This window comes from Phocoena phocoena, chromosome 19 (assembly GCF_963924675.1).
Source record: "Phocoena phocoena chromosome 19, mPhoPho1.1, whole genome shotgun sequence".
In the NCBI taxonomy this organism is placed as follows: Eukaryota; Metazoa; Chordata; class Mammalia; order Artiodactyla; family Phocoenidae; genus Phocoena; species Phocoena phocoena.
In genome coordinates this window covers 24,664,932-24,690,712 of record NC_089237.1, presented here as the reverse complement: position 1 = coordinate 24,690,712, position 25,781 = coordinate 24,664,932, and the positions used below count along the sequence as shown (strand labels likewise).

At 47.7% G+C, this 25,781-nt stretch overlaps 2 protein-coding genes across 2 annotated transcripts in view; one reads left to right on the top strand and one right to left on the bottom strand.

Annotated features, from left to right (window-relative positions):
- Positions 1-3,008: 3,008 nt before the first annotated feature.
- On the top strand, positions 3,009-16,031 carry ANKRD40 (ankyrin repeat domain 40). The gene is made up of 5 exons (XM_065897026.1): positions 3,009-3,448; positions 8,278-8,426; positions 9,000-9,482; positions 12,826-13,007; positions 13,613-16,031. The coding sequence occupies exons 1-5, from the start codon at positions 3,315-3,317 to the stop codon at positions 13,757-13,759; spliced, it is 1,095 nt and encodes a 364-aa protein (XP_065753098.1). The 5' UTR covers positions 3,009-3,314; the 3' UTR covers positions 13,760-16,031.
- Positions 16,032-18,161: 2,130 nt separating this feature from the next.
- The window catches only part of ABCC3 (ATP binding cassette subfamily C member 3), a 30,975-nt gene continuing 23,355 nt past the window's right edge, over positions 18,162-25,781 (bottom strand). The window contains exons 26-30 of the mRNA XM_065896902.1: positions 24,775-24,921; positions 24,467-24,625; positions 23,711-23,877; positions 21,093-21,287; positions 18,162-18,770 (exon numbers count right to left, since the gene is read on the bottom strand). Of these exons, the coding sequence (XP_065752974.1) occupies positions 18,662-18,770; positions 21,093-21,287; positions 23,711-23,877; positions 24,467-24,625; positions 24,775-24,921 (777 nt within the window). The 3' untranslated portion in view covers positions 18,162-18,661. The remainder of the gene's footprint in view (positions 18,771-21,092; positions 21,288-23,710; positions 23,878-24,466; positions 24,626-24,774; positions 24,922-25,781) is intronic.

The window sequence follows — 25,781 nt, the reverse complement described above, 5'->3', positions numbered from 1 at the left end:
TAAAAATTAAGGTTGGCTTTATTTAAAAGTAACATCATTGCTCAGTCTAACAAGTGTTAAAAGTCATCTTGGGTCAACCCAATTTATCCATTCCCATAAGGCTACTGAGAAAAGTCATGTAGTTGCTGTTAATACAAGTTCATGGTTTCCAATTTAACTGCATTTTTTTCATTCCTGCTCAACCTACCCTCAAAAATCCTTACCTTCCTACAAACTTCCAAGTCACCAATTATGCCTTCTTTAATATTCAGCATACCACCACATCTGTTTGCTTCCCATCTTCCTGTAGTCCAGGCTTTGTTTACCTGGGTGAATTTGAGTGTGTAGGAAATATGGAAGAGTAATTGCCCCAATTCTGGTTTTGCTGACTTAATAGGTAGTTTAATTTTGAAATCGAATTGCTGGTTTCCTTGAACCAATTTTTCTCCTATTCTCGTCAGGTCTTTTAAAAGGCTCACTTAGGGAATTCCCTGATGGTCCAGTGGTTAGAGCTCTGCGCTTCTACTGTGGGGGGCGGGGAGTGGAGGATGGCAGGCAGGGCTCAATCCCTGGTCAGGCAACTAAATCTTGCAAGCTGGATCTTGAGGCAAATCAATCAATCAATCACTTAAATGATTTCCATAAAATAGGTAACAGGCTCACAAAACCTCTTGAGACCTAAATTCCTTTCCACTCAAAAAACAAACAAACAACAACAACAAAAGTTAAACCATACATTTTGTGTGTAAAGGTTGTTCAACTAAAGGAATAAATGTCTGTTAATTTCCTTTTCCGTGTTTTTTTTTTTTTTTTTTTTTGCGGTACACAGGCCTCTCACTGTTGTGGCCTCTCCCGTTGCGGAGCACAGTCTCCAGAAGTGCAGGCTCAGCGGCCATGACTCACAGGCCCAGCTGCTCCGCAGCATGTGGGATCCTCCCGGACCAGGGCACGAACCCGTGTCCCCTGCATCGGCAGGCAGACTCTCAACCACTGCGCCACCAGGGAAGCTCTTCTTTTCCTTTTTTTGGCTGCCCCACTCAGCTCGTGGGATCGTAGTTCCCCGACCAGGGATCAAACTCGGGGCCCAACTGGCAGTGAAGGTGCCAAGTCCTAACCACTGGACCACCAGGGAATTCCCTAAATTTTTAAAAATAAAAAATAAATAAGGGACTTCCCTGGTGGTCCAGTGGGTAAGACTCCGCAATCCCAATGCAGGGGGCCCAGGTTCGATCCCTGGTCGGGGAACTAGATCCCACATGCATGCCGTAACTAAGAGTTCGCATGCCACAGCTAAAGATCCCGCATGCTGCAATGAAGATCCCGTGTGCCGCAACTAAGACCCAGTGCAGCCAAATAGGTAAAATTTTTTGTAAAAATAAATTTATTTATTTATTTTTGGCTGCATTGGGTGTTCGTTGCTGTGTGCGGGCTTTCTCTAGTTGCGGCGAGCGGGGGCTACTCTTCGTTGCGGTGCACAGGCTTCTCACGGCGGTGGCTTCTCTTGTCACGGAGCACGGGCTCTAGGCGCACGGGCTTCAGTAGTTGTGGCACGTGGGCTCAGTAGTAGTGGCTTGCGGGCTCTAGAGTGCAGACTCAGTAGTTGTGGCACACGGGCCTAGTTGCTCCGTGCCATGTGGGATCTTCCTAGACCAGGGCTCGAACCTGTGTCCCCAGCATTGGCAGGCAGATTCTTAACTGTGCCACCAGGGAAGTCCCTAAAATCCTTTGTAAGGAAGGGAAATTTTACAAATAAATCCTTACCAAGAGAACTCACAGATTTTGATCTGCAGTAACTACCAAGTTTTTTGAACTGCTTTTTTAAAAGAGAGGCCACTACCTACTCCTCTGTCACACAAATTGTGCTAAAGGGCCCAATTCCAGTACTCTGCACATCAGATTCAGATGGAGTATCATGCTGGATCTGAGAATTAAAGCTTAAATTGGGGGACAAATAAAAATGTAAGCTCAAGCAGAGTTCCAGTTCACCATAGGATCAATTTAAGTGTGCAGTCAGTTTATATTAAGTACCACCTGGTGTGCACTGTGTGAATGACTGTATCATAATAAACAGATTTGGGTTTTTCTTAAACAGTAGCAAGAAAAATGCTTGCTGTGCAAATCCTGGGCTGCCCCAAGAGAGGCAAATGAAAACCTCATGCCTAAATTTGTCTCTTCCTATTTTATCTCCTCTCTGCGTTCAGACCTTTCTCTTTTTCACCCAGGGTTATTCCTTAACCCTTCCGACCCCATCTGCAATCTTCCACCCTGTGCCACATTGGAAGATGTCCCCCGGGCACCTGGGCTCAGCAAAACAATACTTTTCTTTTTCTCGGGCTGGGTAGTAAAGCAGTGCCAGCCCAGGCTCTGAGCCTCATTAGATTGATTAGGCAAAGAAGTCAGGCAGAACGCTGTTTATACTTTGCACCGTTCCTCTCCCCAGCTCTTGATATCAGAGACCCGGATAACTCCAAAGCCTCCTTGGTGTTCTCTTCTTTCTTTTTTCCTTACACGGCTTTCACGAAGAGTAATTAATTAAGATTTAAAAGCAGTACTAAATCACATTTTATAGACTCTGAGCACAATATATTTTTCCTGAAAGCCAATTTAGAAGAAATCTCTAAAATGAGATGTGAAACAACAGCAATTGAAATAAATAATCGAACTGAAAAGTCCCAAGCACTGTCAAAAGAAGAACCGTGTACTCTATCTCTGCAATAATAGGCATATAATAGGATCGTTTTCAGCCCATTTCCCCATCCTGCTGGGCAAGAGTTGGTTCGGATAAGGAAAAAGAGCCAAACAAACCGGGGTGGGTGGTGGGTGGGGAACACCAGTTATTTTTGATGCCTGGTAAACAGCCTGCGCCAGGGGATAAGGCTTTTCTGGCTCTCAAATACCCATTCTTCCCTTTCCTTGTGTCTGTCCTCCTCCCTGGAAGCTGCGGGGTAGGGAGTTCTAAAAATAGTCCGTGAATCACGGCAGATAATATTGTGCAGCTGTTACATAAACAGCCAGCCCGCGCGGGCGCCGAGGGTAGGAACGGAAAATATCTGGGTCAGGGTTGTCACTCCGAATAGGTTCCCCCGGAGCCGGCCTGCGGGAGGCGCGGCCGGGAGGAGGCTTGGGCCCACGGGCCGGGAACAGCAGGGGAGTGGCGGGCGGCCCTCGGTGGGGTAGCAGAGGCAGCTGGCCGGGCGCGGGCGGCGGCGCGAGCTGGGCGGACCTGCTCCGCGCGGCTTCCCCATGGCGGGGAGTGGGCCGCGGCGGCGGCGGCGCTGACCGGCCGGGACTGGGCGGGCGGGCGGACCCGGGCGGGGGTCTGGGGCTGAGGGAAGATGAGCGCTCTTCTGGAGCAGAAGGAGCAGCAGGAGAGGCTGCGGGAGGCCGCGGCCTTGGGGGACATTCGGGAGGTGCAGAAACTGGTGGAGAGCGGGGTGGATGTGAACTCCCAAAATGAGGTCAACGGCTGGTAAGTGGGGAGCGGGGGAGGCCTAGGGTCAGAGCACCCGGCCCGGGCGCGACCTCGGCCTAGCGCTGAACCCGACGCCCTCTAAGGCGTGGCCCGGCGCTCCGGGTCAACGAAGCTGTGCGCTCTGGAGGCCAGACCTGGCCCCCTCTGCCTCGGTTAGTCAGCGGAGGCCAAATCCCGGCCCACGTGGTCCTGCCCCGGCAGCGCCCACCCGAACCCTGGCGCCCGCCGTTCCCCCCTCCCCACCCCTAACGTCACCCTAATTTGATGCTCACCCCAGTTCGAGTCTGGAATTACTATGAAGAGCACGTCTGTGCAGAGCAAAAAGCATAAGCAACTGAGGAAATGTGGATCTTATAAACTAGCACGATTTCTTTTCCCAAGACTAGGGGAAAAAATCACTTGCATCCCTATTCTGCTTCTCTGTTGTCTTACTGCAGCAGTGATTTGCTACTACCTACAGCTGCCTGTTGCAGGAAGACCCATTCATTTATCCTATAGAGTGTTTGCTTTGTTTTCTTACAACAGTTTCAAATATGGGACTTCAGATGCCTGCATGCAGTTGAGTCCTTTCCAACTAAATAAGGGATCTCATTTTAAGATGTGCTGGTGGTCAAGTTTTAAGTTACTGAATGTGGTATTATTCTGCTCTCTTCACATTTAAATTTTAATTTTTTATTTGATCCAGGTAATGCTTAACCAACCTATTTTGCTAGCTGAGAGTTAAAGTGAGTTTGCAAATGTTTTATTTTTTAAGGTGTAATCATACAGTTTGAAATTAAAAGGGACATTGGAGATGGGTTCAACTTCAGAGAATAAACTGCCCGAGGTCACACAACTATTAATATAAAAGCCAGGACTGGAGTCGCAGTTTCCCGACTTCCTCACAAATCTATCTACGAACTTACCCTGAGGAAAACAGCCTGCGTAGCTGTCCAGAAAGCGAGGAAACAGTAGAAACTGCTTTTTTGTTTTGTTTAAAAGTGTTTGCAAACTAGCTTGCTTTTCTCTGTGTGTGCCATTTCTAGGATTGCTATGTGGTTCACAAGCTGTGATCATTGTTTCGGCACTGGGAGGCAGTGTTGTGTAGAAGAATGAGCCTGGTCTTTCCTACAGGTTCTTCTCCATTCCTGCTTAGATATACAACCTTGCCCGAGTCACTTCATTATTTCAGAAGAGTGTTGTGAGCATTTACGGAGATGCAGCATGATATAAACAGCTAACATTTATTGAGCTTGCTCCGTAGTGCAAACAAACTTCCAGGTGCTTTATGTGTATTATCTCATTCACAACTACTCAGCGACATAGCTATTGTTATCCTCTCCATTTTGTAGGTGAGGCTATTGAAGCCCAGAAAGATTAAGTAATTTTCCCAAGGTCACAGAGTTTACAGTAACTGATGTAGCTGGGAAACAAACCCAGCATCTGCCTCCAAACCATACATCCTCTTTTTTTTTTTTTTTGGCCACACCCAACGGCATGTGGGATCTTAGTTCCCCGAACAGGGATCGAACCCACACCCCCTGCAGTGGAAACATGGAGTCTTAACCACCGGACCACCAGGGAAGCCCCCAAACCATACTTTCTTAACCACATAGTAGGTGCTCAGTGAATGTAAGTTGGTGGAACTATGAAGAGGCTTTCATAGATTTAATTGGGGGAAGATGTCTAATAGGACTTCAAATTCAACATGCCCAGGGTTGAGTTCCTGGTCTCCCTCATAGCCCTAATTGTCCCCAGCCTGCTCCTGAGTCCTCATCTCAGCATCTGAGGTGCACAGGCCAGAACCTTTGGTGCCCTCCTTGCCTTCTGTCTTTCCCTCACACCCCACATCCAGTCAAGCTGCTAATCCTGCCAGCTGCACTGGCAGCGGTGTAGTTACAATCTGACCATTTCTCACTAGCTCTACCACTACACCTCTGGTGCAAAGCCACCATCATTCCATCACTTGGATTAATGCAGTAGCCTCCTAACTAGTCCTTCTACCCTACATCTTTTCTCAGCACAGCAGCCAGAGGGATCTTGACTTAAAACATAAGTCAGATCATTTCATTCTGCTCAAAACCCTTTAATAGCTCCCGTCTCACGTTGAGTAAAAGCCCACAGGGTCCTACAGTTTCGACTCCTTGTCCCTGCATCCTCTGTCTTTACCTCTAAGCCTCACCTCCGGCTTTACCCCCTTGCCCCCTTCATTCTGCTCTCCTGGCCTCCTTGCTTTTCCTGAAAACACCAGGCACAATGTTGATTCAAGGCCTTTGTGTTTTCTCTTCCCATCATTTAAAATGCTTTTGTCCCCTCACCTCCTTCAGGTCTTAGCTTAGATGTCCCCTTAGTGAGTCTTTCCTTGGCCCTCAATTTAAAATTGAGCCATGCCCCTTCCCTGTCTCTGGCATTTCCCAATCCCTTTCCTCTCTTTATTGTCCTTGTAATAGAATCTCTGTGTACCATAGTGTTTTGCTTATTTGTTGACTGCCTCAGTTTTCTCATCTGTAAAGTGGGAGAATGTTGATAATAGTAGGTTGTTTAGAGGATTAAATGGGTTGTTTAGAGGATTAAATGAATTAATATATATAAAGCTTTTAGAACAGTGTTCAGCATGTAAAACGTGTCTGTGTTAACTATTTTTTTCTTTTTTAACTATTATTTTTTTATTAAGCAGTGTGCTGGGTAATGGGATATAAAGGTTATCCTCAAAAAACATAGTCAGCAGCATAGAAAAGCAGAATGGTTACTGCTTTCAATTCTTAGCTGCTCAGTAACCACAATTTCTGCACAAATGAAATTTGTGCCTCTGGTCTGAAATACTTCCCAGCACTGATAGGCTATTCTGACTGCAAATTTAAAGCTTAAAGAGTTCAAGTTCAAAGATAGAGCTCCCACATCAATTGTACTTCAAGTGTCATGCATACCCCTTTGCTTTAAGGAACAAGTATAATAGCTCAGGAAGAAGTTGAAAATATTGCCTGGCTACAGTGCCTGTCAGTTCTGGCCACCCAGAGCTGCACAGGTCTGGACTATAAATGATGATCACTCAGGGTACAGGGCTGTGGGGGACGTGCTGTGTTGACTTAACTCCACTTTACATGGTGATGCTTTAGCTAGTTGGTTTGTCCCCAGGTGTCTCAGATCCACTGGCGGTATATTTCTTCCTTCACTCTCAAGCTTGTCGTGAACAAGTGATTTACTACTAGCAAGTGAGCACTTTATTTCCAAAAGGGAACATATTTTTCTCATCATGCTCCATTCATTTTTGAGTGCTTGCTTATCATTATAATTATTCATTTTCAGGCTTTCAGGACATCCACACACAAACACACTCTCAGCTGTAGTTTGGCCAGAATCAAGGATATATGGGATCCTTCTACTCCAAGTAATGCCCACCGTGTCCTTGGTTCACTCATTCAGCAAATGTTAATTAAGTACCTGTATATTCAAGCAGATACTTCCTTACCCTCACACGGAGCTTATATTTTAGAAGTCCATATCAAGACTCTTCCCTTATTTTCCCCAAATTGGCATTCTTTTCATCATAGAGTACCTTTTAAAGACATCTGGATAATCTAATTCTAATGGGTAATAGTTTGGAATGTCAAATATCACTCTGAAACATCAGTGGAGTTGCTCCCAGCCAGCCAGACAAGCTGGCTTTCTGTAAGTCATAAATATTCAGGTGCCCAGGGCAAATCAGCTTTTTGCTGGAACCAAATGTACTTTCTAGATAGTTATATTTCTCAGGTGGGTGACCTAATCCTCACTATTGAACTTATGTTCTATTCTTTACCATATTTATATTCGTCTATAAGCTCTGAAGATATTTATCTCAGTTCAATTAGAGAGTTGGTGAGTGAGGACATTTCAAAACAGGGGAGAAAAGTAATTTCCTTCCATAATAACATTCAGGTTTGGCAACTGGGGATGAATTTAGTAGCTCTATTAAGTTGGAGTATTGGCTAGCATGTTATTATATTTCTGTGCGGTGTTAAGATAATAGCTCTTTAGAGTGTGCATAATCCCTTCCTATGTGTACAATAGTAAATAATTAGTTTTACTTAAATAAGTCTAATGCTTCAGAAGAGTTCTCAAAAACTTTGGCTGTTGATGTACATTTTTGAAGTGCTTTAGGAATAAAAGTACGTGTGCAGTGCCTTAAACACAAGGCATTGCACATGTACTTTAATTCCTAAAGCACTTGAAAAATGTAGCCTTCTGGAGAGAGCTAGAGAAGTGAACTCTTAAAAATGGAAATTTGGAAATCCTTTTTGTGTGTGTGTGAAGGAGAGAAAAGGAAAGAGGAAAAGAGTAACTGAGATTCAGACAGGAATCTGCTGTAGTAATAATTTTAGTGGCAGAGCAAGCTGCAGATGGGAGATGGTTAGTAGCCTGATAATATTTAATCTTCAAGTGACATTTGGTGCATATGAAGCAAGTTTCCATAGTCTCTTAAAAGGAATATGGCCATGTAAAAATATATTTTAAAGAGACTGGTACAGTCTAATGAGCGACACTGATAGAGTGAACACACAGGATATCAGTAGAGTTATCTAGCGAGCCAGGCAGCCAGCCTTCTGAAAGCCATTGAAATAAAGCTCCGAGGATAAATCAGCTTTTCCCAAGGGCCAGAAATAAAATTGAAAAATAAATTTTAAGCATATTAAATATTTCGATCATCTGCTTTCTGAAAAGAGAAGTTAAGATTACCAGCCTGATTTTCTGGTTCTAGCTGAACTCTAACACGCTTGTATATGTTTATGTACTGGTGTGTAGAATTTGAAATCCCAAATCACCTCTCCACTTTTTAAATCACTCTTTTTTTCTTTTCTTTGCCATAGGACCTGTTTACACTGGGCATGTAAACGCAATCATGGTCAGGTGGTCTCTTACTTGTTAAAATCAGGAGCTGACAAAGAGATTCTTACCACAAAGGGAGAAATGCCAGTCCAATTAACATCAAGGAGGGAAATTAGGAAGATTATGGGAGGTGAGTCTGTGTTTTGAGGCAACTTTTGATTTTGTCAACCTAAGTTTAAGACTTATGGTATTATTGTATATATTCTTTTTTTTTTTTTTTGCGGTACGCCGGCCTCTCACTATTGTGGCCTCTCCCGTTGCGGAGCACAGGCTCCGGACGCGCAGGCTCAGCGGCCATGGCTCAGGGGCCCAGCCGCTCCGCGGCATGTGGGATCCTCCCGGACCGGGGCACAAACCTGTGTCCCCTGCATCGGCAGGCGGACTCTCAACCACTGCGCCACCAGGGAAGCCCTATTGTATATATTCTTGATGCCAAACAGCCAATCTGTTTGTATCTAAAAACAAGATAGTCTTAACTATGCCAAGATAATTATTCCATACTGTTTCTGGAAAGGTAGGCATTATAAAGTTTTGGTTTTTTATCTGTAAACTTGAAGGTGATAAAAATGGTAACGATAAACGTGCAGTAAACACTGATCAAAATATTTGTTGTATACCAAAGGACACTAGCTTTCACAAGATACTCTTTACTTTGTAATTTTTAAAGGGCTATGTAAATGTTCTGTGTTTCCGTCTTTTTAAGTGGAAGATGATGATAACCATGACGACCTCCCTCAGCTGAAGAAGGAGTCAGAGCTGTCCTTTGTTCCGAACTATTTGGCCAACCCAGCCTTCCCTTTCATCTATACCCCTGGGTCGGAGGATTCAGCCCAGCTGCAGAATGGGGGCCCCTCCACACCTCCTGCATCACCCCCTGCAGATGGCTCGCCTCCATTGCTGCCCCCTGGGGAACCTCCCCTGCTTGGGGCCTTTCCACGGGACCACACCTCTTTGGCACTGGTTCAGAATGGGGATGTGTCTGCCCCATCTGCCATACTCAGAACACCAGAAAGCACAAAACCGGGTCCTGTTTGTCAGCCACCGGTGAGTCAGAGTTGCTCCCTGTTCTCTTCTGTCCCGTCCAAGCCACCAATGTCTCTGGAGCCTCAAAATGGGACGTATGCAGGACCAGCGCCAGCATTCCAGCCATTTTTCTTCACTGGAGCATTTCCATTTAATATGCAAGGTAACCTCTCATCAGCAAACAGCCTCTGCAACAGGGCAGGTGGTGTCCAGAGGTCTAGTGCTTTACTTCCTGGTTTTCTGAGGAGTGGGGGTGGGATTTATTTATTTTGCGTCTGATTACAGACTTACAGAAAAGTTGCAAGACTAGTATAAGGAACTCTCTTTACTCAGATTTACAAGTTATCTTTTGCCCTTTTACCCTGAACTACTTAAGTGTGTTTTTCCTAAGAACAAGGATAGTCTCTTACATAATCACCGTATAATGAGAAGATTTAGAAAATATAACCTTGGGCTTCCCTGGTGGCGCAGTGGTTGAGAGTCCGCCTGCCAATGCAGGGGACACGGGTTCGTGCCCTGGTCTGGGAAGATCCCACGTGCCGCGGAGCGGCTGGGCCCGTGAGCCGTGGCCGCTGAGCCTGCGCATCCTGCAACGGGAGAGGCCGCAACAGTGACAGGCCCGCATACCGCAAAAAAAAAAAAAAAAAAAGAAAGAAAATATAACCTTGACATAAAACTATTCTCTAACCCATAGTTTATATTTAAATTTTTGTCAGCCGTCTCAGCAATGCCCTTTGTGGCTATCTTCACTCCCTCTACTCCTGTCCACCTCCCAGGATCAACCATTGCATTTGCCTATCATGTTGTTATAGTCTCCTTTAATCTGAAGCATTTCCTCAGCCTTTAGCTATCATTTGAGACCTCAGATTTTTGAAGAGTCCAGGCCAGTTATTTTGTAGAATATGATTTCCTTTCATTTTTTTCTCTGTTTATTAGGTGGTATTCTACTATAAAGAAGGGCTTTCCCTTCTCCTCCACTTGAACTCACTGATTCTTATTTTATTTATTGGGTTATAATCCATTAGTATCATTATTTTGGTGTTCAAATTATGCCAGATTTATCCAGAGGGAGCCCCTTGGAGCTTGTTCTTGTGTCTCTTGGACATGCCCATCATTCTTGGAGCACTTCCTTACTTTGTGGTACAGCAAGATGTTTCAGGCTCCCTAGTATAACTTTCCCCGCCCCAGCCTTGGAATCAGCTGTTTCTCCAAGGAGCCCTGGTTCTTTCTGGTGGAGAATGGTATTCAGGAACCAGAATGTGAACACTAGGTGTGCTCACTGCTGCTAGCATCATTTCTTCTAGGCTCACTCAGAGGACCGAGTTAGAATAGAAAGGAAAAAGCAAGCAAACAATAAAGAGCAATTGAATGATAAAAGGAAAGATTCAGGGCTTCCCTGGTGGCGCAGTGGTTGGGAGTCTGCCTGCCGATGCAGGGGACACGGGTTCGTGTCCTGGTCTGGGAGGATCCCACATGCCGCGGAGCGGCTGGGCACGTGAGCCATGGCCGCTGAGCCTGCGCGTCCAGAGCCTGTGCTCCGCAGCGGGAGAGGCCACAACAGTGAGAGGCCCGCGTACGGCGAAAAAAAAAAAAAAAAAAAAGGAAAGATTCACCAGAAAGATATAAACTAAACATGCATGTACCTAGTAACATAACTTTGAAGCATTCTAAGTTCTCATTTAATTGTTACAACAAACTCATAAACTGGGTATTATTATTTACATTTAATTAAATTAATTTATTTATTTTGGCCTCCCCGCACAACTTGCAGAATCTTAGTTCCCCAACCAGGGATTGAACCTGGGCCCTGGCAGTGAAAGCGACGAGTAGTCCTAACCACTGGACCGCCAGTGAATTCCCATTATGTACCTTTTATTTATTTATTTTTTAAGAGTTTTTTTCTTGGCTGCCCTGCGCAGCATGTGGGATCTTAGTTCCCTGACCAGGGATTGAACCTGCGCCCCTTGCATTGGAAGCATGGAGTCTTAACCACTGGACCACCAGGGAAGTCCCTATGTACATTTTAGAAATGGAGAAACTTAAATGCAGAGAGATAGGTAATTTGCCCAGTATCACATATCTAGTACATGATAGAGCAGGGTTATACGCATTTGTACCACAGTCATTCAAGGTTCAAAAGGTCACAAAAAGTAGAGTTGAAAGCAGCTCCCACAATTTATGACAAAAGCAACGAACTCTCCATTGATATTTTACATCAGCGATCTCCAACCTTTTTGGCACCAGGGACTGGTTTTGTGGAAGACGGTTTTTCTACAGACTGGTGGGGGGAGGGGGAGAATGGTTCAGGTGGTAGTTCGAGCAATGGGAAGCCCCAGAGCAAGGGGGAGCCCCAGAGAAGCTTTGCTCCCTTGCTGCGCACCTCCTGCTGTGCAGCCCTGTTCCTAACAGGCCGTGGACTGGTATTGGTCCGTGGCCGGGGGCTGGGGACCCCTGTTTTAGATGAAAAGTAGAAAATGAACATATGCTTCCTGGATATCAAGCTGCATGCTGACCTGAGAGGATTAGTAACGTTAAAAAAAAAAGAAAAAAAAAGGCAAGCAAACACAAATATATGTACTTTTTTCTGTATTTCTATATCTACTTAATCTAGATCTTTTAAAAAAATATTAAAAACTGTAAAATTAATCCTAATACCTCCAATTCCAGTCAACACCACAGGGTATAGTCTAGTCTTACCTTTCTTTTTCCATATCAGTAACTCCCTCACTTTCTGTTTTTGAGGACCTGTTACTATTGTTGTTGATAACAGTGGCCCATGGGTGGCGTGAGGGATTCATATATAAGGAGCAAAGCAGAACCACTAAATGCGCATGGGTGCATGGCTTGGGCCATCATGGCAGCCAGGCTCAGAATTTAGGAGCAGACTGCTTAGATCCCAGACCCACGAATAGTGGTATTTGTTTACTCTCAAAGCCAAAATTCCTCCCTTATTAAGGTATACTGAATTCAAGTCATAGTTAGACTTTAATTTTTATTAGTAGCTTATCTTTTTGCTCTTGTACTGTCTTTATTGCAAGGATTTTCATATCATAAATATCTTTAGGTCTACAATTGTTAAGTCTTTATAGAGTAACTCTTGTACCGTTATCTTTCCTGTGCCTTCTTTTCACCTCGCTTCCCCTTACCCTGCTTATGTGTTGTTTGATACCCAACCCATTCTCAAGCCTTTACCTGCTTAGCTCCAGCGGCAGAAGTAAATTGGCCTTCTGTATGGCTGGGATGGTTGTCTGCCGTCTCCCCCTGCCGCCCCTTTACTTTGTGAACCACAGTCTTAGATGTAGGGAGGACAATGCGACTGCACCAGCAGAGCCAGAACTGGGCCTGAGCAAACCATGCTGTAATATTGTGCTTAGTTTTCTCATTGGGTGGCACAGGCCTTAGCACAGGACATGATTAAGGGTAACCGTCTTCTGGAAAAGGTCTTAAATTACATCGGGTTACTATGCCAGAATCATTCATTAACATTTTCCCCCCCTTTTCCCTAGAGCTGGTACTCAAGGTGAGGATTCAGAACCCATCTCTTCGAGAAAATGATTTCATTGAAATTGAACTGGACAGACAGGAGCTCACCTACCAAGAATTGCTCAGAGTGAGTTGCTGTGAGCTGGGTGTTAATCCTGATCAAGTGGAGAAGATCAGAAAGTTACCCAATACTCTGGTAAGAAAGGTAAGAAAGGTCTGTTAAGTGGTTGCTTTTTCCATTTGGAAAATACCCAGCTTCCTCCTTGGGTATGTGAGTCATAGTTGAAGAAACGAGAAGAGAATAGAAAAAGAGCAAAGGGTGTTTTTCCATTGAGCTTTCTTTCCTCTACTGGGCCTATAGAGACGTTGGCATTTCTGAAAGTGGTAGGATACCAGAGAGAATGTTCTGAGTTTACCATTCACAGGTACCTATTTTTGGTTGTTTCTCTTTAGTGATCTGTAAGGATTACCTTAGTGCACTATCACATGTGCCTTGTGTTTTATAACATAAGAACCAGCCTAAATTATAGTGCAAATCTACGTAGATACATGTGTGGTCCTCCCAACATCTCTGGGTTCCCTGAATGTCAGGCTTCTGGCTTCTCGGGGCCCCTGAGGAAAACATCCCTGCACTGCCTCTCCCTTCGAGGTGTGCTTATCTCGTAGCATCTGCTGTTAAGGCCTTCTACCACTCCAACCCAGTTCACGCTCCTGGGGAATTTCCTGCACTATCGCTGGTATCAGCACAGCACACCGAAGACATAGAGACAAGCGGCTCCTCTTAATCTGTGTAACCTATTTTTGTTTTAGGACAAAGATGTTGCTCGACTCCAAGATTTCCAGGAGCTGGAACTGGTTCTAATGATAAGTGAAAATAATTTTCTGTTCAGAAATGCTGCATCCACACTGACTGAAAGGCCTTGCTACAACAGGAGAGCTTCAAAACTGACTTACTAATGCAGCAGGGACTTTTATCACTGAGTACTGTGACAGTGTTCATCACCTCTGGGCCAAGGACAAGCCATTGATCTAAATGCCTTGGATGCCCCGGAGGGCCCCTGGTGCCACTGCGTCAGATACACTAACATCGTTCTGCCAAGGTAGGAAGCCCCTGACCCCGAGCAGCGGTGCCACTCTTCCGAGCCTCTTGGTGCCCAATAAACCTATCGCTGGAAGCTGTGAACAGCTGAGAAGTGGCCTGGAGAGGCAGAAGCCGACGGTTCTATATCCAGTGTGTTTTTTGTGCAGAATGTAAGAGAGTTGTCTAACAGAAGCTGAGAGAGAGCAGAGCCTATTTCTAGCTAGTCCTGTTGACAGTGCACCCGAAGGGCCGGGAAGCGCTTCTCTTGGTGTTGCATGTTCACGACTCTCCAGAAACGTGAACTGGGGAAAGCACAGGTACTGGACATAGGAATTTTGGTGTGACTTGTGGCTGTGAGGTTTCACATAACATAGTTATAAATGTTACTCAGGTTAAAATTATTTAAGAATACAGTTACCTAATTGTAAATATGCTGTTAACCAAAAGAGCTTCCCCTCCCTGACTTTTTCCGTTGTAAACACTGACTGCTTCCGTCTCTAGATTGCCGTTGCCTAGACAGTCATCTCTGCATTAACGCCCCTTCGTGGTCACTAGAGGGCTCTCTAACGCCTTCTAAAAGAGCAACAGCTTTTTTTTTTTTTTTTTTTTAACTGAAGCGATCCCTGTCTTCGTGTTTCTGTTTAATTGCACCGAAAGAGAAGAGCACAAACATTGCCAGTCCATGTTCTCCACTTTCATTTTCCACTACAAATGAAAAGCAATTTTCCAGACTGAATCCTTTGCTATTTTAAAGGTTATTGTGGGAAACTGAGCTAAAAGGAGTTAGCATCTTTATTTTTGTATCAAAGATAAAGATTATTTTGAAACTATTGGGATTTCTACACAGCTCTGAAATCTGTTGCTTTTGTAAACAAGTTGTTTGATCTTGGGCATCCTCCACAACCACCACCAACCCACTTAACAAAGTCAGTTGTGAGTCGGCCAGGCTTTGTTCTCAAAACAAATACCTGGTTAAACTCTTGAGCATGGCATAAGAATTTTTCTAAAGAACGCATTTAAGGATTCTTTTCCTTCCCTTCAGTGTCATTGATGTTAAAAAGAAAAGCTACTGTCTTGTTGAAATAAACAGCTTAACTTTAGAAACAAGAATGAGCACACTTAGACAAACAGGAGAGCAGGGGTTTGAAGCCAGCTGTTGAAGAACATCCCTGCTGTCTTAAAAAGCTTTCTCCCCATAGTGCCTATTGTTTCCAAAGAAACTTAACTTCCTAACTGTGTTAATTTTATTGGAACACTACAGACTGAGAGAGAACGTGCAGAAGATGTCAGTGGAAGAGAATGTTGTGCTAAGCTAATGGCCTCCTGCTGCTGCTTAAATGCTGAGCTGTGGTTGAGGTGTTTTCAAGGCCAGTGTGGAGGCAGTCTGTTCAGTGACTTAATTGTATTACAGCAATTACGGAGGGTGAGTTACTCACCCTTGTGCAGTGTTTGCCTAACAGAGTGTAAAGGTTATTTATTACTCACTTTCTCTGAAGTACTTTAAAGAAGAAACCTCCCTTGTGTTTCAACCAGTCGGAAGATAGTCTGTCCAAACAAACTAACCCTTCTTTTCCCCTTACCTTTGAAAAAAGTTACAATTTACTGATACAGTTAAGGCTAGTTTTATCCTGGAATAAATAAATTCAGTATTAATTCATGTCTAAATCATTGGGGTTAATACTCTTCCAGCCATCCAGATCAATTAGAAATTCTTGGAAGCTGTTGAAGCCCCTGGCTGGGAGGTGGCCTACAGAGGAGTAGCTCCAGGGCATTTCCCGGGCTTAGAAATGGAGGCCGCTGGAATCTCCAGTGAGAGATGGGCCCTGCCCTGCTCTCTCTTCTCCCTTATAAAGTCCTCTGTGGTCAACTGACTCTTGCGTATGGCAGTGAATTAGACTTCACAGCTGCTGGTAGGTGAGTTTAAAGTCTTAATCTATGCATTCAGAGAAATATTTTTATATGCTTTGTGTAATTTATAACAAGGATTTTTTTTTAGCTTTGTTAACTGTGAATTCGCCCCTCCTCCTCCACTGCATATTTAAAGCATGTGCTCACACTGTGTGTAAACATTCACTGAAGATTTTTCTCTTCGTGAACTGCTGACTGTTCAAGCATAACAAGTATTATTAAAATTAAATATTAACTGACCAAACCCACATTCCTTAATTTTGGCCTCCTAAACAGCACTATACTTCTAATAATACGGGGTTCAAATTGTTGGACAGTTCCAGGGAGAAAACCCTCTGGAGGAAGAATAGGAGGGACTGGGCCCCACCTGAGCCGCCTCCCTCCTGCTGCTGTGGTGGCGTGCACGCCTGTCAGTGGCACCGGAGACAGATATCTTGTGCGGGGTCTTCCTCTCAGTTCACAGCAGTCAGCTTCATTTCCCCAGAGGAGCTGAGCCAGCTAGATGGAGGTCATCCTCTGCTAACCACATTTTTTGATTATCCTATTTACTTTACACAACTGAGCCTCTCCTTTGGGCTGTCAGCACCTGTCGGGGCTTCAATGAGCTCAGAGGCAAACTCCCAAGACAGGAGAGGAAATACAGCCTCACACCTTCGGATCTTTAGCTGAGAATGATGCCGAATGAATCTGCATTTCTGTTGGTTTGGGGCAGCTAGAGCCTCCCAAGCCAGACGTCATGCCAAATCGGCCTGATAAATCAGGGAGCATAGCAGAGACCTTTTCTTAGCTCCAAGGAGAGGCAGAATAATTTGGGCATTTGTGCTTTCATACTCGCTTTATCACAAGGATGGAAGTCTTCTGTGCGCTCATAAACATCCTGGGCAGAAACAGCCTGCCAAAAAAATGTGATTAACCTTTAACAAATAGTCCTGCTGCACAGGCTGGCCCGATGCATATAGAAAAATCAGATCAAAGGAGCCATCTCCACACCTACTGCAAACCATTTAGGGTGGAGGAAAAACAAAAAAGCCATCACCCACAACCAGTCACATTATACCAAGAGTAAAGTTTGAAGAAATGAGAGTCAGAGGAGACCAGAAAACTTAGTAAGGTAACAAAGAGAAGAGATCCCTTCCAAATAGAAGGCCATGTGCCAGGTAAATTCTGACCTGCAGAAAAATAAACACTTCATTGGCTTGCTCAAAAGAAGCAAATTTAATTCACTCCCTCATCTCATTGACCAGCCTGGGACCGTCAGGAGAGGGGGCAGCCTCTGGCTGCTCTGTGTTCCAATATTCACCTTCAGCCACAGTGAGGAAGATGAATGACTTGGAGACCTCACCGGTGACGGGGACCTGTCCGGAACAGACTGTTAAAGGGGCGAGGAAATAAAGCACCACGCATTTCTCATCCCCTAGAGCAGCGGTCCCCAACCTTTTTGGCACCAGGGACTGGTTTCGTGGAAGACAATTTTTCTGTGGATGGGGTTGGGGGGATGGTTCAGGTGGTTATGCAAGCGATGGGGAGCGATGGAGAGCAGCAGATGAAGCTTTGCTCGCTTGCCCACTGCTTACCTCCTGCCGTGCGGCCTGGTGCCTAACAGGCCATGGAGCGGTACCGGTCCACGGCCCAGGGGGTGGGGACCCCTGCCCTAGAGAAGCAGGCGTAGTGGTCTGAGGGATGACGTAAATGTGGAGGTGTTCGGGACTTCCCTGGTGGCACAGTGGTTAAGAATCCACCTGCCAATGCAGGGGACACGGGTTCGAGCCCTGGTCTAGGCAGATCCCACGTGCCACGGAGCAACGAAGTCCGTGCGCCACAACTACTGAGAGCCTGCGCTCTAGATCCCGCGAGCCACAACTGCTGAGCCCATGTACCACAGCTACTGAAGCCCGCGCGCCTAGAGCCTGTGCTCCAACAAGGGAAGCCACCGCAATGAGAAGCCCGCGCACTGCAACGAAGAGTAGCCCCCGCTCGCTGCAACTAGAGAAAGCCTGCGTGCAGCAACGAAGACCCAACGCAGCCAAAAATAAATAAATTTTAAAAAGAAAATGAACTTAAAATAAAAATGTGGAGGTGTTCACAGCAGCTTTCCCAGGAGGCCTTGGGTCAGATTTCAGGGGTTTTATTTCTCACCTTTTTACAGTATCTGCACAGCAGCGCAGGAACTACTGGCAATTACCCAGTGAATTTTGGCTGTGAAGACAATATTTCTAGCCAGAAGTTCTTGGGTCTGAAGTTTTCAGATAATTCCAGCCATGTAGATGTGTATAAAGGTAACCTCCATCTCTCCCTCCTTCCTCCCTGCCTCCTCTAAAGGTCCTAGCCCCCAGACCTTGTGAACAGAGAAAGGCTACATTGGGGTGTTTGTATTGTTGACACGTAGCTTTATTTGATCAGCGCTCCATTTTTAATGGATCCAGGCCAGCACCCCAGAGTACCAGACTCAGTTCCTAGGGACGGCCTGACCTGGCAGTCTTCTGTTCCAGAAGGAAAAAGCTTTATTAAAAAAGAAAAAACTTCAGAGTAGAAAATATGAAAAATCATGGGGGTAGGGAGGTCATGCCATGAAATGATTGAAAACAGTACAGTGTGGAAATAACACCACATTAGGAATCAGGAGACCTGGGGACTAGTCTGGGCTCTGCCTCAAATTAGCTATGACTTTGGGCATGTCATTTGCCTCTGGGGGCTTCACCTCCTCACCTGAAGCATTTAGCATGGTTATCCTGCCAGGCACTTAACAGGGACAAAAACCTGACAAATGCCCCCAGCGTTTGCTATCAAGTCCATTCTGTAGACATATCTGGTGTCCTTACCCTTCCTGATGAAAACCAGGAATGTCCAGGAAGAAATCCCAGGAGTATATTTTAGGCAAGTCCAGCATCTCTGGCCATCCCGTAGAAGATGCCTCTGGCTGCAATGAGGTTGGTTGGAGAATCAAATTCAGCTATTGTCCCTTTGTCCAGGACCAGGACCCTAGCCAAGGAAAAGAAGTGGTCAGGTCTCCATCAGCCCAGATCTGGTTTCATGGTCCAACCCTGCCCTTCTGGGTACCGCTCAGGCCCCGCAGTGACATGCCAACCCTCCCACTTCAGTCAACCCACCCAACACAGTGCTACACCACATATGCACGCTTGCAAGGCTGGTTATTTTAGCCACTCCGTTTGCTGTCCTGGCAGATGAGACAATTTCTGGGATCAAACACAAGGTCTGATTCATCTTTGTTAGTCGGGGCTCCGAAAACCTCCCCTAATGAGCCCTTCCCTTCGCCAGGGTCACAGGGCCTGTGTGCTTCCATCTGCTTTGTGCCAACTCAAAAAGGCACACGGCGGGAAACTGGGCTGCAGTGAGGCCTGATGCTGGAATCTGGGGCTTTGGCTGCAAAGCTGGCTGCTGCTGATGGGTGGATCTCCCCCCGCCCACACACACACAGTCAAGCCTGGGCCTGGGATTAGAATCTCTTGCCAACTAAACACAGGGTGCACCTGGTGCAGGGCCAACAGGCTGGCTCCCAGGGTGAGGCGGGAGCAGAAAGGGCTCTCCCAAGTCCCGGGAGATGCTCCTCAATAAGAGGGCCTGGACTGCACCCACTCTGTTTCCCCACCTGTGGGGCTCCCAGAAACGTGTCCTGGGAAGATGTGTGTCTGTGGACATCACTGCCTAGCCACTGCCCAAACTGAAGCCCAGGAGACTGCCCCCCTCGCTTCAGTGGCTTCTCATTGCCCTTAGGGGATGAATGCTTTCCCATGGTCCTCAAAATGCAGCAGAGTGAGGCCTCTTTCTCCCTGTCCTCTTGGTCCTACTGCCCCTTCACCCTTTCTACTCCAGCCTCATGTGCCCTCCTACCTCAGGGCCTTTGCATGTGATGCAGCCTTTTCCTGAAAGGCTGCTGGTGAAAACCATTTTCAGTTAGGCCTGGGAAGAGATCCTCTCAGTCCAGCCCTTTCCCTTGTCTGGACCCAGGGCCCGGGCCTTCCTGCCCACCCTCCCTTCTCCCAGTGGGATCCTGGATGCGAGTGGAGGCAGGGTGGGTGTGGTAGGGATGGAACAGACACTTAGCATCAGGCATTCTCAGCTTGGTTCCCAAGCCCCTGGGAGCTGTGTGGGGAACTTCCGAGAGAGGGCCAAGGTCTGCCCATTGCCCTGTCCATGTATCTCCCCACCTCCCCATGCCCTGCAGGTGTTTGTTTTGTGAATGAAGCCTTGTTGATGTACTCCCACTATACTCCTTCAGGATAGATTTGCTGCAGCCTCCTGCCTCTTCCTCACTCTGAGCTCCCGTGTCTCCAAGGGAGCCAGCCTGGCAGGCCAGCACCCGCTGGCTTCCATCAGGCTTCTGAGTCACCCAGCCCCTCCCCTGTCCTCCAGCAGCACACCTCGACGTTAGGCACAGTGAGCAAACAGGTCACATTTTTTTCCTTTTGGCTGAGTGAGCTGCCTCCCCAACGAAGCCGTAAGATACCAAGAGGAAGGCTCCTTCCCTAATCCTTTGAGAAGCTGGTTCTGGTGAGGATTATAAAGGACATTTCCTAGGATCACCTGCACTTTTTTTTTTTTAACATCTTTCTCCAAGTATAATCGCTTTACAACGGTGTGTTAGTTGCCGCTGTATAACAAAGTGAATCAGCTATACATATTCATATATCCCCATATCTCCTCCCTCTTGCGTCTCCCTCCTACCCCTCCGGTCACCTGCACTTTTAACGCTTTATTTCATTGACTCCTTACAACAACCCTGAGAGAGAGAGGTTCATGAAGGTTTTGTGAATTGCCCGATGTCATATAGCAGTCAGCAGCAGAGCCAGGCTTGGGACTCAGCCCTCTGCTTTCCCACAGCAGAGCATCTACTCCGCATGGGACCCAAGCATCGCGCACCTTTCCTCAGTGGCTTCCTGGTCTGTACGCCTACCTCACAGGATGGGAATGAGGCTCAGATGAAGCCATGGCCATGTGGGCATTCTGGAAACAGTGCTCAGGAAGTGACGGGATTTGGCCTGAAGGATCTGGTTCCCCTCACCTCAGTATTAAGGGGTGGGGGAGAAGTGGCCGTGCCTGAGGAGCCCCAGTGTGCCCCTTCCCCACGTGTTGGTAACCCCAAAGTGTCCCTTGTGTCTCAGAAAGCATCACTGTGCCCCCGGTGCCCAGATAACCCACACTGTTCTGCACCCCCCCCCAAACCTTAGACGATCCCACGGAGCTCCCATATCCACATATCCCGTAACCTTAATCTGCCAACCACTTCCCCACGGCCCAGGCGACCCCACCAGGTCCCTCCCTGCTTGGGTTCCGGTGCCCCACCTGGTGTAGTCCATGATGGTGTTGAGCCGATGTGCGATGGTCAGCACCGTGCAGGTCTCACACTGGGTGTGGATGGTGGCCTGGATGAGGTCATCAGTCTCCAGGTCGATGGCGGCTGTGGCCTCGTCTAAAACCAGGATGCGACTCTTGCGAAGCAGGGCTCTGGCCAGGCACACAAGCTGCCGCTGGCCCACGCTGAAAATGGGGAAGGCAAGGTATCTCTAGCTGGGTGCCCCCAACCTGACCCCAGGCCTCATTCCCCAAACTGTTTCTGTCTCCACTCCCTCCCAATGGCCCAGGGCTGGCTCTCTGTCTAACCTCTCCCATTTCTGCCTTAGCCCAGTACTCCTGGAACACCGAGTTGAGGTCTGGACACCACAGGGATAATGAGGGGCCTTGCGGGTAGAGCCAGGACTTAACAACATTGTGAAATCCCCAGTCTGTCTCTGGCACCCCGGTCTCTTCTTCCTGTGCTTTCTTCCCTATCCTCACTCCTCAACCAGGGTTACCGTGTTTCTCTGCTTCAATCTCTCAGTCATTTACACCTTAGTAATAACACACTTAAATGACTCCTCCTGGATATTTGCACACATCATGTTATCTCGCTGAGCCTAATGTCACACAATTTAGTCATCTTCCGCCCCCACGGGGAATATAGGTCAGGGTTCCGTTGTGGGAACAAGGAAGGGACAGGGCAGAGGAGGCTATGGGGGCTTCCCCGAGTCTGGTCCCTGGGAAGGTGGAGGAGGGGTGGAATGCATACCTTCCACCTCCTGCCTTGGAGGCTGGAGCTAATGAACAAAGAGAGGCTGTGTTCCCAGCCACAGAGGCTGCAGCACCCCCCACATCCAGGGACAAATACCTCAGCCCTTCCCGCAGGGGTGAGTCACTACAGCCCGAGTGAAGGCCAGGCTCTCTCCCCGGCCTATTCCCGCAACTAATGAAGGTTTTGGCAGCAGAATGAGCCGCCAGATAGAGCTCAGGGCTGATTTATGGTGGGACTGGCACAGGACACAGGTTATACTTAAAGTGGCTACAAGCTCAGTGAGGGAGGAGGGGAGTGGATTTCTGTCTCAGATCCTGGCGGATGTGGGGATGGAGGGGATGCTCTGGGGAGAGGTGCTCATGGCAAGCCAGGATAGGAGAATGGACCAAAAAACAGCTGTGGGGCACAGGGTCTGAAAGCCTAGGCTCGTCTGCCAGCCACCCCCAACATGGCTGTGTAAGTGAAATCCAGGTCCTGTGCACATGCATTCTTACAGGGCTGCCGGGGGAGGCGGGGGCATCCCACCAGTGGCTATGATGCAGCAAGGAAAGTTTTGGGGCGAAAGCTCCCACTTCCCTGAGTCCTTGCCCCACCCCTTGCTAGCTGAGCAGCTTTGGGCAAATAATTTTATACTCTGGAGCCTCATCTCTGGCCCACAGGACTGCAGTAAAGATGAAAGGAGACAGTAGAGGCCAAAGTGCCTTGAACACTGTTAAGTGCTGAGCAAACGTACAGGTTTTTGTTGTTGTTGTTGTTTTTTTTTGGAGAGAGTCCAGTCCGTAGGTATGGACCGAGTAGAATAATACAAATAGCTAAATTTCTCAGGACTATATCCAGTCGAAGTGCTTTCCATTTCATCACAATAACCCTAAGACTGCTCTGTCCAAATGATGGCCACTGGCCACATGTGTGACTGTTGACCACTTGAAATACGACAAGTCTGAATTCAGATGTGCTGTACGTGTAAAAATACACACGGCATTTTACACTCGAAAAAATGCAAACTGTCCGTAATAGCTTTTGTATCAATTACATGTTGAAATGATATTTTAGATATATTAGGCTACATAAAGTACACAATTAAAATTTATTTCATCAGTTTCTTTTTTTTTAATGTGACTATTAGACAATTTTTATTTACACCTATGTGGCTCAAAGTATATTTTTATTGGGCGGCATGGTGCTAACAGGTATGGGACTGTTACTATCCCACACTCCTTTCAGAGTAAAGGAAAACAAGGCACAAAGAGGTTAAGCAACTTGCTCCAAATCACACAACTAACATAGGTACAAGTGTCTCAAGCCTTTAGACTCAGTAAGAAGTGACTCTGGCCCTCCCTGATACATGGCACAGCGACGGGTGATATAAAGTCTGGGGCTATAAGGAAGCAAAGAAAGGCCCGGAGAGCTCCCTTTGCCCACTTCTAAACCACAGACAGAATTACATCCACCTTGGAAAATACATAAGATTTCTCTAAAGCTCTGTAGGCTTCCTCTTATCTGCTCCACAGCTTCAGTCCACAACCCCTCCTCAGGCCAAGCACAACACTGACAATCTCACAAGAGAGGACCGATTAGGGCTTTGGAATCTGCCAGGCATGTCTTCTCCCAGCTGTGTGACTTTGGCCCTGCCTCAGTTTCTCTGGAGCTTGTGTGAGGAGCCAGTGAAGTAGCGCACAGTGCCTGGCACACAGAATATGCTCAATGCAAGACAGTGCCCCCTGAGTTCACGCTGGCTGAGATGCGAGTGTGAGGGCAGGAGGCGGCTGGCCTGGATTTGGTGTCGTTTGATGTTAGACCCTCTGTAGTGCTGCCGAGTGCTATTCCTGACCCACCCACTCCCAGCTGTTACCTGAGATTCTCCCCGCCCTCGGAGCACTGGAAGTCCAGGCCTGCCGGCTGGGAGCTCACAAACGTGTGCAGGTGGGACAGCTCCAAGGCTCGCCACATGTCTTCCTCCGAGTAATTGCCGAAGGGGTCCAGGTTCATGCGCAGGGTCCCCGAGAACAAGATGGGGTCCTGGGGACAAAGCAAGGCCTCAGGGGGAGGCAGCTCAGGCCCCATAGGGAGCCATGGGCCCCGAGGCGAGGGAACAAGAAAGGGGTTGAGGTGGCGGCATTCCCACTCTGACCCCAGCCCTCCAGGAGGGAGGCAATGGCCAAGGTGATAGAAAAACGCCTGTGGGGAAGTGATAAACCTCAGCTTTGCCAACCCCAAATCCCGCACTAAGGCAGAAACCTGAACCGCTAATCTGACCCCAAAGTGTCCAGTCAGAAGAAAAAAATACCCCAGAGGAGTCAGAAAAAGTGAAATGTAATTCAGAGCTGTGAAACCAGGAGGCCAGGATAGAAGGCCTCTGGGGTGGGCTGTGTGGAGGGGCCTGTTGTTCTGCTGGTCCAAGAGGTCAGAGGACAGGGTCTTATAGGGCAGGAGACATCTGACCCTTCCAGACCCACGACGGGGGGCCGCTCTGTGGTTCTGCTCCTGCTGTCCTGTTCTCCAGCCTCCCAGAGAGGGGTCCCAGTCTTGAACTCCAAGCTACAGAGCAGGGGTGGGACCTGCCTCCAGAGTCACGGGTCAGTGTGGCCAGGCCACGCCAGGCTGCTACCTGGGGGATGATGGTCAGCTGAGAACGCAGGTCATGGAGCCCGATGTCAGCCACATTGAGGCCGTCGATGAGGATGTCGCCCTCCGCGGCTTCCAGGATGCGGAACAGGCAGAGGGTCATGGACGATTTGCCAGCCCCAGTGCGGCCCACGATCCCCACCTGGAGGCAGTGGGGGATCTTCAGGGGGAGGCTGGGGTTTAGCGGGGCTGTTGCCAGGACTTCCCTGGGAGGCCAAGCAGACCCTTGGGCTGGGCCCCTGCCATCCCACAGACCCACGCTCCCCAGGGAAAAACCCGCCCCACACGCACCTTCTCGCCACCTCGCACTTGTAGACTCAGGTCCTTCAGCACCAGCTCCAGGCCCGGCCGGTAGCGCACAGAGTAATTCCGGAACTCCACCTCACCCTGCAGTGGCCAGCCCGCTGGTGGGCGGCTGCCCTCCACCACCCAGGGGGCCTGGCCGCCAGGGGAAGACAGGATCCTCGTCAGGGGGGCACCTCATCCCCAGCCCAGCCATCTCCCAACTTTGGTCTGCCTCCCTCCCCAGGCCCCTGCCATCCTCACCCACTAGGGACCCTGGCGGGGTAGGCCCTGGTTCTCACGTGACCCAACCTTGTGGTTCAATGTCTCTTTATCCCTCTGACATTATTCCCCACAGAACTTTGCTCTCCCCATTCCCCCGTACCCCACGGCCATAAGCGGCCCCTCCCACCTGCCCTCGCTCCCCCTTTCACCATTCTTTATTATTGAGTGGCTACTCCATGACAGGTAGTGGGGTTAACAATGGTAAACAAGACAAAGTCCTTGTCCCCGTGAGGCTTACATCCGAGTCTAGGGGGGCATACAGTTGACAAATAAATAAGTCTACATAATGTCAGATGGTGATGAGTGTGGATAAGTGCCTGGTGTTGCTATTCTGTACAGGGTGGTCAGGGAAGGCTTCCTGGAGGAGGTGATATTTAAATAAAGACCTGAAGGAAGTGAAGGAACAAGACAAGTAGATATCTGGGGGGAGGGCATGCCAGACAGAGGGAATGGCAAGTACGAATACTTCCAGGTGTGTTCTGGATCACAATGACAAAGGTGAGAGGTAGGAGACAAGTAGTGGATGGCCCCATCGCATAGGGCTTTGCTGGCCATTTTAAGGACTGTGTTTTTTTACCCTGAGTAAGATGTAGGGCCATGCACAGAGGAATAACATGATTTGGTGTGTTTTTAAAGGATCTCCCTGCTGCTATTTGGAGGAGGGAGAGGGGAGGGTGTTTTGAAATGGGGGGGTGGTCAGACTGTCAGCAGTCACAAAGCAAAGCAGCCAG

What these genes read in the sequence shown, in the direction of transcription:
- ANKRD40 (XM_065897026.1), top strand. Translation starts at nt 3,315, where the DNA reads ATGAGCGCTCTTCTGGAGCAGAAGGAGCAGCAGGAGAGGCTGCGGGAG. An exon ending in AATTAGGAAGATTATGGGAG is followed by an intron (nt 8,427 to 8,999) that starts GTGAGTCTGTGT and finishes CGTCTTTTTAAG; the next exon opens with TGGAAGATGATGATAACCAT. An exon ending in ATTTCCATTTAATATGCAAG is followed by an intron (nt 9,483 to 12,825) that starts GTAACCTCTCAT and finishes CCTTTTCCCTAG; the next exon opens with AGCTGGTACTCAAGGTGAGG.